The sequence below is a fragment of the Mytilus trossulus genome, chromosome 1 (assembly GCF_036588685.1).
Source record: "Mytilus trossulus isolate FHL-02 chromosome 1, PNRI_Mtr1.1.1.hap1, whole genome shotgun sequence".
NCBI classification, from domain to species: domain Eukaryota; kingdom Metazoa; phylum Mollusca; class Bivalvia; order Mytilida; family Mytilidae; genus Mytilus; species Mytilus trossulus.
In genome coordinates, this window is record NC_086373.1 from 99,525,194 (window position 1) to 99,546,133 (window position 20,940).

The window sequence follows — 20,940 nt, forward strand, 5'->3', positions numbered from 1 at the left end:
ATCCAGATCCAAATGGCATTTTGATTTCTTAAAGGACTATTACCTCAAGTAGGAGGAATAATTGATTTATATTGTCTTATTTTCATGTGAAGATCTTGGTTTGCTCACTGTTCTTTTTGCTGCTGACAGTTTTTCCTCTATCTGTAATATTTTTCGAGATACATGTAACTGCAATAAATCTAAAATTGGTAAAAAATGGTCAGTAACTCCCATAAAGGCAATCTTCTAATTTAGGTACTTTAAATGTATCTTTTCATCCTGAAAAAAAACCCACAGTTTTCTAAGCATAAGTGCTAAAAAAATGACAATGTTAAAAAAAATAACATTTCAGGGATACATGTAATAAATTGAAAATGGGTTGTCCATTTTTTTTTAACAAGAGTGCACATGCTGGAATGTCTTGCCATCTTTACTGACCATTAACTTTTCTGTCAATACTCCTAAATATACTTTACTACAACTATCACATAGACTTCTTATGAGCCAAAAAAATGAGAACATGGTCAGATAAACCAAACAGGAAATATATGTATACCTATCTTAGAAACAAACTAAACAAGGAAAGATTGACTAACAAACCATGGAAATGAGGTCATGGTCAGAAAATGAAAACTGGCAGACAGGCTTGTACACCTTACAATCATACCAAACACCAAATATAGTTGACTTATTGCTCATACTACTAGAAAATCAGACCAAAACACAAAATCTTAACATTGAGCAACAAAGCCTATTAGGTCATGGTCAAATAAAACATGCCAGACTGACATGGACATAAAAAAACTATTTAAATACACCAATAAAGCTGACCTAGAAGAAACAGACCAAAACACAAAAACACTAACCATGAAAATTAGATTATTGTCACATCATGTGACATGACAAATGCCAGTTGGACATGTACACCTTGCAATCATTGAAATCATTCCAAACACTAAATACAGTAGACCTATCGCTTATAGTATCTGAGATATGGAATTGACCAGGGAAACTAAACCATGTTCATAGATATAGAAATGGGGTCTTGGTCATGTGAAAACAGTCTGACAGGCATGAGGAACTAGCAAGGTACTCACATACCAAAAATAAAAGAGCACCAACGCTAAAATCATCTCAAAATGACCTAAATTGTAGGAAAAAATATCAAGATTCTTGATTTTTATACAAAGTATGAAGGATCCAGGTCTTTAACCTTCTGAAATATTAAACTTTAAAGAATTTGTTTACGGCTCTGATGCTCTTCCATTAGATTTCTATCCCTATGTCGAGCTTACTGCAACAGTAGTTGCAGGCTTAACAAAAATTGAAGGTAGATAACTTTGATTTGTTGATCATATGTTAAGCTCTAATTTTTTTTGAAATTGTGGTCCTCTTTGTTGACAAATCAGAATCCATCATATAATGATGCACCACACAAAGTTTGGAAAAAATCCATTTTGTGTTTTAGAGAGAATTTGAAAAAAAAATTTTGCCAACTTTGGCAACAATGCACACTAGGTGATGGCAATACCTCGCATGCACCTTTTGATGAGCTAAAAGGCAATAAGGGGCCTATGTGAATAAAATAAATTCTCAACAGCATATCCGTAAACTTAAAGACATCAAAAGGTCAACACAGGCAATGGTCATCAACTGGTTATACAACGTCAAGCTCATGACTTCTGTGGGCCAAGGCTCCATGTTGAAGACGGTACTTTGACCTATAATTGTTTTCTTTTACAGATTGTGACTTGAATGGACAGTTGTCTCATTGGTAATAATACCAAATCTTCTTATTAAATGTACTACCCAATTATTATTTTTCAAGAAATATTCAAACAGAAAGTGTAGTTTAGGTTGATAGAACTACACATTTACGCATAGAATTAACAACAAATCTTAGTAGTAAGCTTTCCCTTTATTAGAAAAAAAAGAAAATAATGATATTACAATGTTATCTATATATATATACTTTGAAAATAATAACAATATATGGTTATAATAATTTATAATTAATTTCAATGATGTATAAAAAATATTTGTTTACATACAAATGCAACGTAATACATATATTGAAAATAAAAAAAAATAAAAAAATTCAGTAACAAAAGAAATAATACAATCTTTTTCAGAAATATATTGCAACTGATGCTATTAAAATAATTGAAAAGACACCTTTATTCAGATACAATTTGTAAAATAATGTTATCCAAAAAATCAAAATACATGTAATTCAAAACTTTGTAAGGTAGAAAAAGTTCCTTTAAAAAGTTGATTGAAACTTTGCTACCAAAGTGAAAATTGAGAATCGAAATGACAAAAATGCTGTTGATACTTAAGGATGTGAATGTATGTTATAATTCATTATAATTCTCTATGCATCAATTCTGAATTCAACCTATTAATGACATGATGCCTAATCATGACCATTGGAGCTTTGTATCTGATTGCATCATCCAGCTTGTATCCCAGGGGGGTTACTGACTATCATTTAGGGTATAAATGTGCTGACAGAAAAATAAATAAACTAGGTTGTCATATACTTTATGTGATTAAAAAAATATTAAAAATTTATCATTTTCTCATTTTACATATTAAATGCTATGTAATAAATAAACCAGCATAACTTTAACTTTAGTATCTGACCCACCTCTAATACATATAATACATTTGTAAGATAATTTTTTTAAATCATTTTTTTCTCTGGTTAACGAGAGACATATTCCAATTAATGTATCATCCCATAACAAATGCATTACGTATAGGTAGGATACTTATGTCTACCTGACGAGTATGTGTAATTGCAAGTCCATACCACTCCAATACATTTTAAAATTGTATAGAAATCATTAGAATTTGTGAAATAAAAAAAAATGCTACAATGTGTTTTATCTTCAAAAAGGTGAAGCAACTTTATTACTTACATGAGAATAAGAAAATTTATAAATTACTTTTTTATTAAACTAATTTTTACCCTGGAAAAGTTTATAAAAGATAGGTATCAATCATGACAAATTTCACTTTTCAAAAATTTAATACTCCTCAATTTATTTAAATTATATCTATATCACATATGAAAAGTAAATTTTAATAATAGTCTCGTCAAGTCAAATAAAATAAAAAAACAACAATGAATTAATTCATTACTCTTTCATAAATAAAGGGGAGTTTTTCTATGCACATCTTTTAGCAATAAATAGTAGCCAAAAATATTCAAGCTGGTATAAAAAAAGGCACTACTGATGGACAACATTGCTGGAGAGATCTATTAGAATCATGTTGGAAGGGCAGATCTACGGTAGCTAAGAAAAGCTGATAGACATTAAAATTATTTTAAAAACATTTAAGCGAGGTCAGTTCAGCTTTCCTCTCAATGGATCAGATGTCATGTGCTTGTTCTAAAATAATAGAGAAAAAATCAAATCTTACTGCCTTATTTTTAAATGCCTTTCCTGAATGCATATTTTTTTTATTTTTTTTTAAATCAAACAACCTTCAGCCTATGGATACCAAGAAGGAGATCTTAAATCCCACTATAAAACAAACCATAACAACCTATGAATTAAAAAAAAAATGTTTATATTTCATTTATTGCATCTATCTTACACAGAATTCTTCTACAAGGAGAAGATTTATTCACTTTGTTCATTTATATAGTACCCTGTAAATTGAATATAGAACAAATAATTGTTAGAAACAAGTGCATGCATCAATAGCCATAACATGATAAAATTCAAAGTAACAAAGCAATATTAACTAATTCTATGCAGAATTTAGTACTATGCACCAAAATATTCATTATAATCCACATATTTATAATATGTACATTTACATTGTATACAACTGAAACAAGACATGAATCAATTTTAAAGAAAAAAATTCAAAAAAATAAACAACCTTATTAAATAATATAAACTGGTTTTGACCAATGAAAAATATCAGAACTACATATACTTACAGTCATTATGACCTTTATTTACATGTACATTAGGGTCACATAGATTTAACCAATCATTGTGTATGTACAAAAGTCAAGTAATATGTTCTTGAGATACAAATATATTTTATGTTATCTCTACCTTAATAGTGTAATAAATTTTATTTTTTTAAATGTTGCTAGGCAACCAACATTTCTCATGTCTCATTTCTGTCAAAAATTGCAGCTGATAAAGATTATTTCCATTCTCTTCAAACAGTTTTAAAACATTTATTAAACAAATGTGTACCCTCTTATATTGTATCCATCTTTCCTAATCAATATAAATATTCATGTCAAAGTCTTCCAGACCATAATCTTAAAGTAGGTACTGGTATATCTAACTAACATTATTATTGATTCATGATAATGATTTCAATGTCAGAAACACCCTGCCAGACAGGCATGTGACCTGGGGGATAACTGACTAACCTTTCCGGTAAAAACTATGCTGACAGCACTTGTCAAATCACACCCTGTTCCAACCAGGTAACACTGAAAACATACCCAATTCTAACAGAAATATCGAAAAACATACCTTGTTCTAGACACCCTCAGAAAATGTATACCCTGTTCCAGACCATATAAAATAAATGCTATTTTAGTCCTGGGTTATAGACTGTATCTTAAACAGTTAAATAAGTGATCTTGTTCTAGACAAATACTTTGTTTAAAAGGACCCTGTTCTCACCAGTATGGCTTGAAAAAGGTGACCCTGTTCTAACCATCAGACATGAAAAAGCAACCTTGTTCTAAGCGGCAGACATGAAAAAGCAACCCTGTTTTGCGGCACACTCATACCAATAAAATATAGGAAGTTACCCCCTGGGCATGTGACCAACAACTTATTCTATATGCCAATCATGGTATGACATCGTATCTTTGAAACAGATCTCATCACTAAAAGTTACTGTAGACCCAAGAAATATGAAATAAGGTCAGATGAGTCATGCCAGACTAACATGTTAAAGAGTTGAAAGAGTCAGATCTAAATGGTATTGAATCATGATTTTGACAACTTGTCTGAGAATATTAATCTTGGTCTTGGCTGATTTTCATTTTAGAGATCTTTAGTATAAGATTCTGTTTTTTACATCATAACATGTTTAAATGCAATAAATTTTCTTTTAGAAATATATCCTATATACAAATTACATGTACAAATTACATGTACATATATACATACAGAAGCATTTCAAACTACTGTCAACATCTACCAATGTTATAAAGTGCCTGAGTTTATTTCGCAAACCTTTCTTTAGCTTAAACTTCTATATTTGTTTCCGTCATTTCTTATACAGTAATATTTTATACCAAATAAACACATTTCAAAATATTATTGACAAAGTCTAAAAGGTAATCTCTCACAATATTGTTATTCAATGTCCGAGTTACTAAATTTGAGCGGGTTCAGTCTCTTCTGTTTTATCTTTTCTAGTCAGGAGATTCAACTCAGTACTGGTCTCTTCTATGTATTTCTGTAAGTAAATAGAATATAAAGTTACATCTATAACTTATATAAGTGTTTACAAATTTTCTTTCAAGTGTATTTTATCTTTTTTATGAAAGACTGTGTCAAATTTAAATGAGGAAACTAATCTATCTGTATCAGTTTAGCTTGGCATTTGTTGTTCTTTTTTCAATTGTTTCCCTTTTTGAAATGATGGAGCCTTTTATAGCCTAACTATATGATATAGGTTTTGCTCAATGTTGCAGGCCCTAGTGTGGCCTATAGTTGTTTACATCCCTGGTGGATAGCTGTTTTATTGGCAATCATACAATTTCTCTCTATTTTTATATATTCTGATGGAACACAGATGATCAAAATTTAAGGTAAAGTTGTCCTAAAGCTAGTGTTCTCCCAGATATTAATAAGAACCAACAAGTATTTCAAAATGGAAGCTGAAATCAAAATTAATTGTGTAAATATACCAGTGAAGACTTGTTTATAAAATTAAGAAAGACATATTAATATTTTAACATGATAAATGGAGTAGAAGTTAACTATAGGTAAGTGAATTTCTTATAAAAATAATATTGAAAGGTCAGAGGGTCAAACAGTTATTTGAAAAAAAACTTTTCTTTTTGCAACCCATGACATTGATATAAATGTAACTGTTAACTAGCTGTTATTTCTATTGGTTAGTGTTGTTTGTCTTGGAGAGATGTTGAAGTTCAAGTAAAAATTAATTTGCCACAAAATTAAGTTTGATAATGCTAAATTTAAATTTCAGTAGTTGTTTTTGAAAGGACTTGATTTCTCAGTCTCTTTTATATGTCTTGCACTTAAATTTATTGCCTTTCCTAATGATAAAATGTTACAATCATTTTCAACACAGATGCTTCTAGGTATGTACTATATAGTTTTGATAAAGCTTATAAATATTTGTTTCTGCAGAATACTCTCCTTCACTTTTTTGTATAATAAATGTAAAGCACATCATTAAACTTTAAATATGAATACCATTCTTAATATGATTCTTAGTTTAAACAAAATTATTTCATGCACAAAATTCAAAAGAAAAACAAACAAAAAAGATTTTAATACACTTCTATATTCATTCTTCAAAATTCTGTAACTGCTTTTGTATGAAATATTGCTTCAAAACTTCTATAGAACTGAATATCTGTTCATGATTCATTTTGTTAAGATGATAGATAAAGTCCAAAAATTACCAAATGCTATTGCTTAGGTAAATCATGAGTTTCATCTAAGCAATTAAAGTTTTAAAATTTATTATGTTATTCTATTAAGAAGCAAGAAGAATTTAACATGTTTCTATAGTTTGGATTAACATACAAGAAACTTATTTTAAGAAAGAATTGCAGCTGACACATTACTTGTTTATATCTGCTCAAAATAACAATATAAGAAAGAAAAGAAGACACACATTCAAATATATCAAAGCTGCAGTTGACAATGTAGCATCTCTCAGCAAGAAAGTTTAAATAAAATCATATTTTATTTAATGCTCAAAATACAAAGTTGGATAAGACACAAGCCAAACAGACTCATGGAGTGAAGTAAATAAGCAAGAAATTATATTGTGGCAAGCCATTTTATTTCGTTTTGCTTGTATAGAATGCTACTGAGTGACAGATTTAGCATATTGAATAAGATTTTAATGCTTTGCTTTTGGATTCATTTGCATGCTGCTGTAAAACAAATGTATCTGCAAATTGCCTAGCTGCTATTTTTAAGTTTGATAACATGCTGTTGTATGATAGAATTATTGTAATTTAGACCATGTTACCTTATTGTATGAATTGATGAAAGACTAAATATTAAAATAGTATAAATAATACATCTTAGTTAAGATACAAAATATATTAAGTTAAAACAGTAATACATATTTTACTATACTTTTATGTCTAATTAGCATATCATGTTATATTGTTGCCATGCATATCTATATGTTGATTCAGTTATTTTTCATATTTTTTTTCCATTTCATATTGAACCAAATTATCTCCCTTTTTTTTTGGCCAAAATGTCATAAAAAGGTAAAATATTTATTACCTCATTTGTTAACTCAATGTTTGGTTATTCTTCTAAGCTGTAGGTTATCTTGTTGATTTAGAAGTTTGAGCCTTACTAAGAATTGATGTTATTTACTTGATATAAATCTGTCAATACCTCTTTTTAATATTATTCTTAATCCAAATAAATGGAGAATGTGTCTGCTGATGCCTCCATTTGCATAAAATGTTATAATGAAATATAAATCAACAAGAACAGTAAAAGTAACTAATAAAATTTGTTCCTGATTTTTAGTTTTGTGGTAAAATGCATTTTGCATAAGTTTCACAGCATTTGGTTGAGCCAAACTTACTTTAAAGAATGGAAACAATAGCATTTTTTCAATTTGTAAAGGGACATAACTCTATCACTACTATATTTTACAGCTGATTTTGAGTTAAATGAACAGTGACCCTAATTGCCGGTTCGCCGAATATCGGTTAGCCACGCCTACTGCTTAACAACGGTAGTCAAGAAGCGTATGCCCGTCAACTTTGTAAACAAGTATGGCCGACATCTTGCAACTACAGGATGTCCCAGACGACTTTTCAGCATCATATCTTGTTTATTTGCCAACCCTTCGACAAAAACAAAGGGCAACTGCTTTTGTAAAGGACAGTTATGTTAAATCGGTGTCAATATTTAGAGCAGGAAATGAACGTATTGCGATAAAATCCAATGTTTACCGCAGCCAGAGGAAGAGTGAAGATCCACATACTATTAACCTGGACGTGAATGAAACAACACGTAAACTAGAAGATGCACACTGTAGCTGCAAGGCAGGGTTAGGATTATTTCTCTTATGTTTATAAAATTTCCTCTTTGTAAATTATTTGCACGTATTTTCTTTTATAATGTTATTGCCCAAATGATGCAGAGGGGTTTGCTACTATTTGCCTTCTTTTACTTTAAGGGTCCCTATACTTTAGAGATATGGAGCATTCATGGTTATGGTTAGGTTAGGGAATGTTTTAGGTTAGGGTAAGTGTTAGGTTTAGGTGTGAATAGGGTAAGGTTTGAGGTTAAGAATAGTTTAGTAGAGCTCTTTATGGGTTTGGACCCCTAAAGTAAAAGAAATTTGCCAAGTTTACTATCCATGGGAACCCCTGTGAATGAACGTCACGGAACGACTTATTAAGTGAGTTATTTTAATACACGAAAAACTTTAAATAACGAACATTACCCAGGGTAGTGAACATGTATAGAACAATTGAAAGACCTTAACTTTCACCCTCAATATTTTATGAACCTTCTTTTATTCTGAGTCTACCCCCTCCCTATAAAAAAGCTACTGGTTAACACACAAACATATACATATATTCCCTTGTACATGTGAATATTCTGATAACCATACATTGTACACATCAATATAAGATTTGTTTATATATATAAATGGAATATAAAGCCATTTTTAAAAAAGCAGAACTTTATATATATATATCTAGTACTGTATCAAATTGATATTGGTCAGGGTACGAAGGTTCGATTCCTTCCCTAGGCTTCAATAGATATCAGCTGGTTGCAAAGAGGGCAGATTGCCTAGTGGCCCCACCCTGACCAAGTCTGTTTTTAAAAAGATGCATGAAATGTTTAATTTTATTATGTTTTTTTGTATTTTGTTGCAGAGTTTTGTAAATTTTGTTTCTTGGAATCCATTGTGGAATACGATTTTTCCTTGGTATGTTGAAATATTTACATTAACAAAAGTGATGATTTTAAAATCAAACATGTATACATGTTGCTGTTCTTATGTCAAATATAAATTTAAAAGCTGTTAACTTAAACAGAGCTACATATCAAAGGCAACAACAAATAAAACCAAGGAGTAAACAAAGACTTCAAAAATCCAACTACACTAATGTGGATTGATCAAATAGATTTACTTTTGTCTGTCCATCCCAATACTTTTAAGTTCTGCATTAAGGCCAATTTCTCAAAGACCTATATGGTAATATATCAATGATATTAATTTACTTCAAATTTCTTGCATTCAGTACATTGTTTAACAGCACTTGGATCACTGTAACCTTCATTTAAGGACTGTGCAACATCCATCTGATGCACTTATTAGTTATTTCGATCCATGTACATGTAGATCACATGCTTAACATAAAAGTATTATTGTGTTTACTTATTATAAGACAAGTTTAGTATATTATACATGAGAAACTTGAAAATAATGTTACATAAATTATACTTTTAGAATATCAGGAAAATGTGCACATGTTCTGACAGTGATCATGATGATAGAGCAATGGAAAATCCTTGGGTATAAAGCTGTTCCATCTCAGCCATCATCTACAAGTCTACCACAGCAGTGGGACAAGCCAAGAGGACCAAAAATTAAGGCAGAGCCTGTGTCCCAAATGGTTATTTCAAGGCCAATGAATTTAACTAGAAAAAGAAAACCTGTAATTGCCACATTTATTGACAATAGGTGATTAAAATGTTATGTCAGCCTGTGAGATAAATTGATTATCCCCTATTATTAGATATAGAATGAACAAGATTAAAAGAATGAATTATACAAAAATAAGAGAAAAATCAAAAGAGCTGACTATAAGATATTTAAAAATGAAAAAAAAAAGAAATATTGAGTAAATTTGCATGAGACAATATCGCACACAATGCATAAAATATAAAATTATCAATGAACAGGGCCTTTATTCCTGTTCTTCATCTTGACAGTAGCTGGAGGGCCTTCAAACATGCTGAATCATTCATACATAACAACTCTATATAATATAAAGAATATTAAAAACTACTAGAAGTAATGAAGTATTTGTTCCCTTAAAAACCATGTATTTTATTATTTCAGTCCTATTATGTTACAGGTTCTTATGTAGTTAATTTTCGTCCTATTTTTTTCTCAAGAACTACATATCTGGAGTTGGTTTCACAAAAAACTTGGTTGTAAATATACTAAATTGTTCAGGACTTATGATCAACTTTAGTAGTCCTTTAAAGATTTTTTTTTAAATGGACTTCAGCGCTTTCTGAAATTTGAAATCATGGTTCATATGACCAAGCTATACCATGTTTACCATGCTATATCATTGTTTATGTGTTCAGATACATCATGCAACAAATTTTTGTTTACTGAACACTTGCATATTTTTTTACTGTAGCCAGTATTTTATCTTGTTTTATAGAAAAATTGAAGTCTGTGCTGAGGATATCATCCACCTGAAGCAGCTTAAACTGAGCCCAATATCGTACCTGGTTGAGGAACTGGGATCCAGCAGAACCTTAGACACACCAGTAGGACCCCAATTACTTGGATCACCTCTCAGTTATCATGTAAGAATTGTTGTGTTTCTGATAGGTTTAACTTTTATGTTTTAAAAACAGACTATTACTCATGAAAGAATATGAACATTGCATGGTACAAAGTGACTGCAGTAAATAAAATGAAAGAAAAAATGATATGAAAAAGTGTTCAAGCTTTCATGCTCTTGGCAATAACTTATTATGATTGTCATGCCTGTGACTTCTGTTTTAGAAAGACAGGGATTGTACATCAGATGCATAATGTTGTAAAACTTTACACCTGTCAAATGTCCTCAACCTTCTTTTCATGTTTCACCTAACAGCAAGCAATAAAGGGCTCCAAAATGACCAGTGAAACACAATTTCATTTTCAATATAATGGGGCAACTGTATGCATATTTTGAAAATGGAATGGTTGTGCATGTCCAAATGTGAGGTGTCATCACTTTTTCAAAGTTCATTGTGCCAAATTATTATTTTGTGTATTTGGTGTATTTTTCAAACATTGTGACCATTGTTTCAGTTATAATTTATATATGAAATGCTTGAAATGTGTGAATGACCGTCAGGCATTATTCATCCTACACTGACCTCATTTTCATGGTTCATTGGTAAATGAAAAAAAAATCTTGTTTGGTCTGTTTTTCAGATATCTTTTAAGGAATAGGTGACTTTCTGCAGTCTATATATGAATTGATTGTTAGTGTAAATATCTGTCTTGTCAGTGTCATTTTCATGGTTCATTAATGTTCAAATTTTAAATTTATCTGGTATGTCTGTTTTCATGCTCTATAGTCATTGATAGTATTTACATTGAATAAAGAATTAAATAAAATGAATAAAAATGTTCAGGAATTTCTTTTTAATTACTTTAATCATTGTTTATCTTGGATCAAGAATGGCATGAAATTTGTTAATAAGCAACATGTAAGCCAAATTTGATTCACTGAACTGAATAAAGATAGATTTATCCTTCCAGATAAAATTTTAAATTGTTTCACACGTGCAATGGCCCTCTCAACATGAACACGGTGTTTAGCTATTTTGATTGTCTCGTTTACATCTGCAGATTTCATCTGCGATCCACTTGAAGCAAAAGGTGGTATATTAAGTTGCAGACCAATTTCTTTCAATTCTTTTTCAATCGTAAAACCTTTGTCTGCCATTACTCCATCCCCTACATTCACTTTTCCACTACTGGTTAAATCCTTCAGTAAGCGATAAAATCCACTCTCCTTGGTGATTTCCTTGTCAGATATTGAACCAGCAAATAACATTGATGAAAAGATTATTGATCCTCTTGGGTCAACACCCACAAGACCTTTTAATGTTGTGCATGATTTGTAATCAGAATAACACTGACTTTGACGATGTAATGAACTGGGTTTCTGAATTTTAACTTCTGTGCCATCAATAATGACCAAACTATTTGGGAAGTCCTGTTTAAAAGTTGGTGGCATATGTTCAATGATTTGATCTCTATGTGGCCAAATGACAAGTGAACCTAGTCTGTGAAACATATAATTTATCCAGTTCAAAAATATGACACTGCAATCCTGTGTTGATAAATTGAATAAATTTGCAATGTGTGAAAAGTCAAAGTTTTGTCTCAATTTGATCATCACCAAAAGCAGTTGGTCTTTGGTACTTAACTGCTTAGATCCACTTATAGCTTTTGTCCATTTTATAATGTCCTCTCCCTCTCTAGGCACCAGAAATTTTAATATATCTTCAAACCGATCTTTGGAAAATCCTGTGTAGTACTGGTACTCTTTACTATTTAACTTTTCACAACCAAAGGATTTTTCTATTATAATACTTTTTTCTTTTTTCTTTTTTATACAACTTGAAAGTTGTTGCTGCAAATTTACATTTTCTAGCACAAGCTTGGCATAGTTTTCAGTCAGTGCTTTGTTTTCTGCAGCCATAGCTAACATGTCCAGAGGGTCTACACCTGTAAAAAAAAAACACCAAAAAAACACATATATTTTCAATTTAAATATTGTAAAAATATGTTTGCAGTAAAATGTATTTCAGATATTTACCATAATATTAAACTTTTTGACAGGGTATACTCTAATGGATCAATCAGATTTAAGTACTTGTAAATCATATAAGAATTATTCATATGTATTGTAATGATTTAAAATGTGCTATGTATTATAAACAATATTGAATTATCCTTATTAATATTACATTGCAGAAACCATTAATGACACCGATATTCCAACCAAGAGAGGAAAATTCCGACATATGTGGGGATATTGTGTTTCCAAAACCACTACCGCAATGCATAGATATGTCAGCAATGGACCAAATGAAGACTGAATGGATTGCTTCAAATATCACCAAAACAGAAGCCATTACTATAGAAAAGGAAACAAGAAAACAGTCAGATTCAACAGCATGGTTTCAACATAGAGAAAACCGCATTACAGCTTCAAACTTTGGTGCTGTAATGTTAAGAAAGAGAGACATTAATGATAAATTTTTGAAAAATACTTTTCAAAGAAAACAATTCACATCACTAGCAACCTCATATGGAACATCAAATGAAACTATTGCTAAGCAAATGTATATTAAACAATCAGGAAATCATATTCATGATATAGGACTTGTTGTTCAACCAGATCTTCCTTTTATTGGTTCAACCCCAGATGCAGTCGTATGTGACAAAACTGAAACTGGAATTGTCGAAATTAAATGCCCATATTCAGTAAGGAATATGACATTGAAGGAAGCGTGTGATGAAAGAGCTGATTTCTTTTTGAAGCCAAATGCCAGTGGTGATTCTTTCACATTAATTCAGGATCATAAACACTGGTTTCAAGTGCAAGGACAACTTTTAACCACAGGTGCACCTTTTTGTGACTTTGTTACATATACAAAACAGGACATTGGCATAGAAAGAATCTACCCTCATGAAATCACCATGAAAGCCTTAGTTGATAAACTGTCAAAATTTTATATACAACATTTCAAGCCATACATGAAAAAGTGATTTAATAAATAAATTTACACCAGAATGTTGTCAAATGTAATTGGATACCCTGCATTTATCCATGCTTTCCCATAAAATAAGTGTAAATTGCTGAATGAACCCCTCCTCAATTATAATTCCATTACATTTCATTTTACATAATCAATTATCTCCCTTGTAAGTTGTAACATTAATGAGAAGTTGCTCTTATATCAACTGTTGTCACAAATTGCAATTTTAAACTACATATTTGTAAGTTCAATTATCTCCCTTTAAATATAAGGGGAGGGTTGGGATCCCGCCACATTTACATTATGTATGTATGTGCCTGTCCCATGTCAGAAGCATGTAATTACGTGGTTGTCTTTGTTGCTGTGTTACAATTTTTTTTCGTTCATGGATTTGTACATTTATTAGGCCGTTAGTTTTTCTTGAATTGTTTTACATTTGTCATTTCAGGGTCTTTTTGAGCTGACTATGTCACTATGTGGTACAGGCTTTGCTCATTGTTGAAGACTGTATGATGACTTATAGTTGTTCATTTTTGTGTCATTTGGTCTCTTGTGAAGAGTTGTCTCATTGGCAATTACACCATTTCATCTTTTGTATATGTATATGTCATACATATATTATTATTAAATTCCTACCATAGAAACTTTTATCTTCAATTGGATCTATGTTTTCTACATCTGACACATCAATATTCTTTTCTGCCAATGAATCTAAAGGTCCTTGTACCAATTCACCTTGAGTTCTTAAAAAAATGAAGAGAACTATAAAATCTGCATAACACCCAACATCAAACTTGGCAAAGTCTGTATATAAGCCTTAAGTTAATTTGTTCTTCCTTGAATATTTAAATTCATGTTAATTGTACCCAAGAAAATTAGTATCCCAGGAACAATAATGAATCCACAGTAATAAGCATTGTGCATAAGTTTCATAACATTTGGTTGAGGCAAACTTTTTAGAAAATCAAAACAATTTTGGGATGTATATTATATATGGACAGAACGACAAGATTATCACTTTATGACCCCTTTGCCTTTTATTATGATCATAAATGTACTTTCACTATGAATATAAATCTTTCATAGCAGACTATGATTAGGGGTGTACCAATATTATATTCCAAGATCTAGAGGTTCTTTCTTCCCCACCCCTTTTCACATATGATTTGATGAGATTATTGTCAATTTCAATTGAATTTTAAACCCTCAAAATTGATGTGCATTAAATAAAGTGTGGGGTAATGAATATAACCAATGTTTAATGAGTCAATATGGTGTAAATATACAAAATATGCAGAAATATATATTTATAGAAGTGAATTTTGACTATCAGATATTGTTTTTAAGAGATATTGTTACCTTTTTTCTACTTACAATGCACATGACATATCTGTGTCGATCAGCCTTTTCTTACAGGTTGGTGCACTAAATGTATGTGTAGTATAAGCTCTCTGAGTTGGACGTTTTCTACAAGGTGTTATTTTGTCATGTGACAGGGCAGGCATGGGGTCTGGATAGCGCTCTGATGGCACTCCATCTACAAAATGCTGAAAATAAAATGAAACAATTGAGCATTAAGTTTTGATTTAATTTGAGGTGCACTTTGTTAAAATAGAAAATATGTCATATATGTAGACATGGTTGAGCAGGTCACAATCATTCAAAACACTTTAAAAATTGGTATTTATGACTTTAAGCATGGCATGAAATTGATAAATTACTAATAACAAGAATGTGAAAATAGTTCATGGATGCACCATTCGCACTATAATTTCTCTGTTCAGTGGACCGTGAAATTGGGGTCAAAACTCTAAATTGTGATTTAAAATTAAAACCAGTTGCTTCACAGGGCGCATCATTATATGACCGCAGATGTAGAACCCTGAACAGATTGGACAAGTAAGGACACAACTTTTAATTTTGATACAGCTATAAATGTGGATTGTGATTAAATAGTTGACACAACATAGGTTTATGTCACATTATGAATTTGGTTTAAGAAATGAAAATTAGAATTTTAAATTTTTAAATTGGATATTAAACTATTATGGTTCAATATCCAAAATGTAGATACATGATTATATTCAGGATATTATAGAATTCTAAAAATTCATTTTACCAAAGAACCCCATTTATTCATTTTTTGATGAAATCAAACAAAGTTTAATTTTGGACCAACTTGAATACTGGGCCAATAATTAAAAATCTAAGTACATTTTTAGATTCAGCATATCAAAGGACCCCAAGGATTCAATTTTTGTCAAAATCAAACAAAGTTTAAGTTTGGACCCTTTGGACCTTAATGTAAACCAATTTGAAAAGGGACCAAAAATTAAGAGATAACTGTATTGTATTTGAAGCTTTAAGGACATTCATCGGTAGTTTTACTGTCGCAAATTTAGTTTACCTGGCGACGCGGAGCGGAGACAGGTAAACGGGTATTTGCGACAGTAAAACTACCGATGGACGTCCGCAAAGCTTCAAATACAATACAGTTATCTCTATTCTAATGCAAAACAAGTTTAAGAAAATGAAAAGGCAGTACAGAGATTTCAACATAAAAAAGGCAGGACACATTTTTTCATCATAGCCCCCCCCCCCCCCATAAAAATCAAATGGTAGCTCCCCAAATGGACAGCCCTTTGCTGATTCAGAGCTTGTTATAACTCAGAGTCCCACTGACTGCCATAAGCTCCCTAGTAATGTTTCAGTGACAAACAGCCAGTTTGTTTCCCACATAAACATGATAAAGGGGAGCCTACCCCTTCTTGATCCCACTGACAGCTAGGAACTGTCTCTACTTAGAATAGAGTAACCCATTTAAGATTTTGTTTACAATCATTTCATGAAAAATGCATTTGAGTGTAAAAAACATTTTCACTGTGGCATGGTCACCCTTAGTCTAAATAATTATGACGCCTAGGAAGGCGTCCCAGAATAAAAATAAAATAGCCTTGCCAGACGTCATAATTATTTGAACAAGTTCACCTTCTACCTATAGCGACTTGTATAAGGATTTGTGGATACAAAAAGTCATTCATTGAATACACATTTGTTTACACTTTCACGCACCTGCTTTTATCAACGAGTAATTTGTGTGGCTATTTTATCATTTGACACTGGTTCTCACCTTTCTTATTCAAATTCCATATGATATGGTTTCACTGTTCTATTCATTCAGGTTTCACAGTGTCATCCTTATTTATTTATGTATAATAGGACATAATTAACATGCTGTAGATTTTTCGTACATCAGCCGCCATTTGCACATTGCGATTTGTTTATTGATTATGCAAATTAGTGTGTAACCTTGTAACCTCAGGTGAACCTTGTAAACAGTAAAATAGTGTATCGATTTTTGCATGTTTGTTTCATGAAAACACAATTTATTATGCATGTGACTTGTAGCAAGATGATTTTAATGTTCCGTACATAAGTTTCCTACATTTAATTACACGTATTTATAGCAAATGGGGATTTATTTGGGGCACCCTTTTATTTGTACTTTTCATGCCGTTTCTGATATCAACGTGTGTAATGTAATGCCTTCAAAAGCCAGATAATGATTAAAATATAATACCTTTGAACAAACAAATAAATGTTTGGCTTTAGCTCTCTCCTTAATTATCTCCTCATTTAACTGTTCAAGGGGTCTCCCACACAAACGAATCCATCGTCTGCCCTTTTCAAGGCTTCTTCCTGGCTTTGGGAATGGTATGAACACGATACCACCTTCCAATCTATCTGGATATCGGCTATCAGTGTTACAAGTTCCCCAGCAACACCGCTTTACCATTGCGAATGATAAACGCGGTACGATCAGCAAATATGTATTTCGTTGTTAATGTCAACAGTTGACGGGCAAAATGGCGGACGATGACGCTTCAGAAGGCGGAAGAAAAACAAAGGTTTTGATTGGTCAAAAATTCTTTAAGGGAGTGGCTAACCGATATTCGGCGAACCGGCAATTCTTTTTTACCCTTACTTTAAACCTAAAATATGAAATTCTGACATCCAATACAATAGTTTTTCAATTCAGTAAAATGTTTATTTTATGGTTAATGTTAGTACCATGCTACATCTTTTTACAATTGGCATTTTTTTAATCATTAATGTTGAACAAACTTTTTAACATCTTGTCAACATTTTTCAAATGGTTAATTTGAATACTATTTATGTCAAATGAAAATACATTTTGCAATTTAAATAAGTACCACACTATGTGAAGCATTCTAATAGATATGTTTTAGTAAGTTCTATAGTCTTTTGTTTTACAACATTTATGTACTATTTTGTGTATACATCACAGACAGCAAACTTTTTTTGTATTAGACTTACTCGTAATTTATCGCTGGCATAATATGGTCGGCCATCTGTGCCATCATTATCATCAACATCAGCAACAAAACAGAGAAGTAAGGCATCAATTACCATCTGAAATGTCACCAGAGGATTATAATGTCATACATGAAGGTACATTAAACATTTGTATGTGTTTCTAAAAGCAAATGTATGGCCAAATTTTAAAATAAGAACTTAAAGGTAAATTCAGAAATTATTGCGAAAATGCATTAGGGTTATAATAGCAATAATTTAAACTCACATTGAATTTTTTTATTATGAATAAGAAAACAATTCTCTCAATTTCATAAAAAATAAAATTGCATTTTAGTCCAAAATGACAATAGTCCAAAATGACAAAATCACAATAATAAATGCACCAAATCATTTCTGAATTTAAAGTCATTTACTTTTTTATTTTTTTTAAAGCAGAATACATGCTTTTGATCTTAATTGACAAGTTTTAAAGTCTGTCAAAATATATCATCTATCTCAGAAAAATTCTAAGTCAATTAATCTTTGCTCTTTATTACACACAAAATATCTATCTGTATATTGGTCCTTCCAGGATTGAATCTATGACCTTTGTGCAATAGGGAAAGTAAATATATATAACATTTGACACAATCACAATATAATCAAAACTTAGGAGTCTCAAAAATAAATAAATTCAGTTATTCAATAAGATTTTATAGAAATAAATTACTTCCTTACCTCATATACAGATAAAAAGCAATGTGCAACAAAATAGGCAAATACACACACTAACAGCACTGGAACAGCATAAAAATGTAGTTCTGATTTAGTCTGAAAATAAAAAATACATTTCAGTAAATCTTATATAAACACATTGAAAAATTAAATGTTAAAATCATTTGATAATCAGACAAAGAAGAATAACACGGGAAATAAAGAAATGATAAAACATCAAATAAGCAAATAATTATCATTTGTTTACAAAATATATCTTCAAATGTTCTATGTTGGATCTTATTTTTTCTGAATGCATCACCATCTTGTAGTAGTGTTCAGTGGGCAGTACTAAAAAATGTCAAAGATACCAACCTTAAACCAGACTATTCCAACTGCACCAGTAGCTGCTGTAACACCTATCTTCCCCAGAAATAAAATGAAATCGCCCACACTATTTATAGCTGCAACTCTCAAAGCATTAGATATTATTGTGAAAAATGCCTGCAATGAAAATAAAGATTTATGACTAAAATATTTTACATCTTTCCTCTTTTTTCTCTTCATTTTCAATGTAAACTAATCTTCTTTTAAATGAATCCATTGGATGTGCACTGGTTGAAATTCTATTATTAGAAAACATTGGTGATTTATGGAATTGGCACTGAACTAGATTCCAGTAACTATATTATTAAAGTACTGTTTGAGTTTTTTGTCTCTTTGTAAAAAGTAAAAACACAAAAATACTGAAAACCCGAGGGAAATTCAAAAAGGAAAGTCCAAAATCAAATGGCAAAATCAAAAGTCCAAACACATTAAACAAATGGACAACAACTGTCATATTCCTGACTTGGTACAGGCATAAAGTGATTTTTTTGTGCTAAGTGCAAATCGGATGAGTTAAGGTTATTTCAACTGAAATGTTATAGTATGTTCTTAAGAATTTGTGCACTAGTACCACTGTCCCAAGTTATAGGGAGGCTATACATGTTTAATCATCATACTTTGGTCTTAGATGGATAGTTGTCTCAATAGCAATCATACTACATTTCCTTATTTTCATTAACTAAAAATCTGGTTATGAAACAATTACTTTTAAAAATAGTGTACTACAATTTACAATTATTTTTCTCAAATAATTGAACATTTTAAAAATTACCTTCCTTGCAGATGTACAGAAACTTGTTCCATTAATGGCTGAAATTATATACAAAGAGTTATTTTTTTAAAATCAAAACAACCATTTGGCAAATACATGTACAGCGTAATGTAGACACAAAAATAATAATTCAGAAACATTGCCAATTATCTCACATACCCCAAATAAATGAATGAGTTGTTACATTATGTCCATTTATGCTCAGGTGCCTGAAAAAATACCTCAACCTGAAATCTTTTTCATTTTTCATTTAAATAAACAACCAAAGCTACTGTAAATTCAGTAATTATTGCATGCATTTAGTTTTACAATTTTTTTCATTCTAAACTAAAATGCTATTTAAATTTTGCGATATTGAGAAAAATCCTTTTAATTCCTATAAAAAATTTCAAGATGTAAGTTTAAATTATTGGGTTTATAATCCTGTTGCATTTTTCTCAATAATGAAGACATCGCAATAAATTCTGAATTCACAGTACGGTATAAAAAAAAATCTTGTTTAAAAGTAGATAAAAACTTCTTTCAATAGAAAAGAACTGATCTATATAAATCTGATATAGTTTATACTTACCAACAACTGTATAGGCATTTTGATTTAGAAATTTAAGACACTTCTCCAAACAACATAGACAACAAATACAACATTTCAAACAATATTCAGCACATTTGTTACTCCCCGCTGACGACTTTAATCTGGAAAATGAAAATATCAATACTTAAAATCAACATGAAAATAAAACTATGCAGATACATAATTTAATGAAAAGAGTCAAAATTGTCTATAAATGTATTGGTGTGGATATTCCACATTTATATAAATATCACTATCAGCAGAAAACTATAATTTTTGTTGATTTGAAAATAATGATGATATTGAAGGGAGTGTGGGTTGCAGACATTCTTGCTACCTAAGTTCTTATTCTAAAATTGGCCTCAGCTTTTATGTTTGATTGCAATCTAGATTTTTTTTTTAATTTTTGAGTGAGTTTGAACATATGTAAAACTTTATTCCTA

The 20,940-nt window shown here is 30.8% G+C and overlaps 3 protein-coding genes across 6 annotated transcripts in view; 1 reads left to right on the plus strand and 2 right to left on the minus strand.

Moving 5' to 3' along the window:
• Positions 1-3,091: 3,091 nt before the first annotated feature.
• The window catches only part of LOC134693435 (choline transporter-like protein 1), a 30,062-nt gene continuing 12,213 nt past the window's right edge, over positions 3,092-20,940 (minus strand). For 2 of the 3 annotated variants that reach the window (XM_063554263.1, XM_063554270.1), the window contains exons 11-17: positions 20,498-20,619; positions 19,927-19,964; positions 19,143-19,271; positions 18,792-18,884; positions 18,075-18,170; positions 7,210-7,233; positions 3,092-5,433 (exon numbers count right to left, since the gene is read on the minus strand). In XM_063554263.1, coding sequence (XP_063410333.1) covers positions 5,350-5,433; positions 7,210-7,233; positions 18,075-18,170; positions 18,792-18,884; positions 19,143-19,271; positions 19,927-19,964; positions 20,498-20,619 — 586 coding nt within the window. In that variant the 3' untranslated portion in view covers positions 3,092-5,349. The remainder of the gene's footprint in view (positions 5,434-7,209; positions 7,234-18,074; positions 18,171-18,791; positions 18,885-19,142; positions 19,272-19,926; positions 19,965-20,497; positions 20,620-20,940) is intronic. The other variant, XM_063554277.1, reaches the window with a different exon arrangement.
• On the plus strand, positions 7,898-13,847 carry LOC134693427 (uncharacterized). The gene is made up of 5 exons (XM_063554251.1): positions 7,898-8,259; positions 9,101-9,153; positions 9,679-9,912; positions 10,628-10,775; positions 12,949-13,847. The coding sequence occupies exons 3-5, from the start codon at positions 9,716-9,718 to the stop codon at positions 13,744-13,746; spliced, it is 1,143 nt and encodes a 380-aa protein (XP_063410321.1). The 5' UTR covers positions 7,898-8,259; positions 9,101-9,153; positions 9,679-9,715; the 3' UTR covers positions 13,747-13,847.
• Positions 11,593-17,626, minus strand: LOC134693415 (uncharacterized). Of its 2 annotated transcripts, none has more exons than XM_063554231.1 (4): positions 17,317-17,626; positions 15,111-15,283; positions 14,373-14,479; positions 11,593-12,699 (listed from the first exon to the last, which is right to left on the minus strand). In XM_063554231.1, exons 1-4 carry the CDS (start codon positions 17,530-17,532, stop codon positions 11,621-11,623), a joined length of 1,575 nt encoding a protein of 524 aa, XP_063410301.1. In that variant the 5' UTR covers positions 17,533-17,626; the 3' UTR covers positions 11,593-11,620. The 2 variants fall into 2 exon arrangements, with proteins under 2 accessions (XP_063410301.1, XP_063410309.1); XM_063554239.1 differs by lacking the exon at positions 17,317-17,626 and adding an exon at positions 16,867-17,221.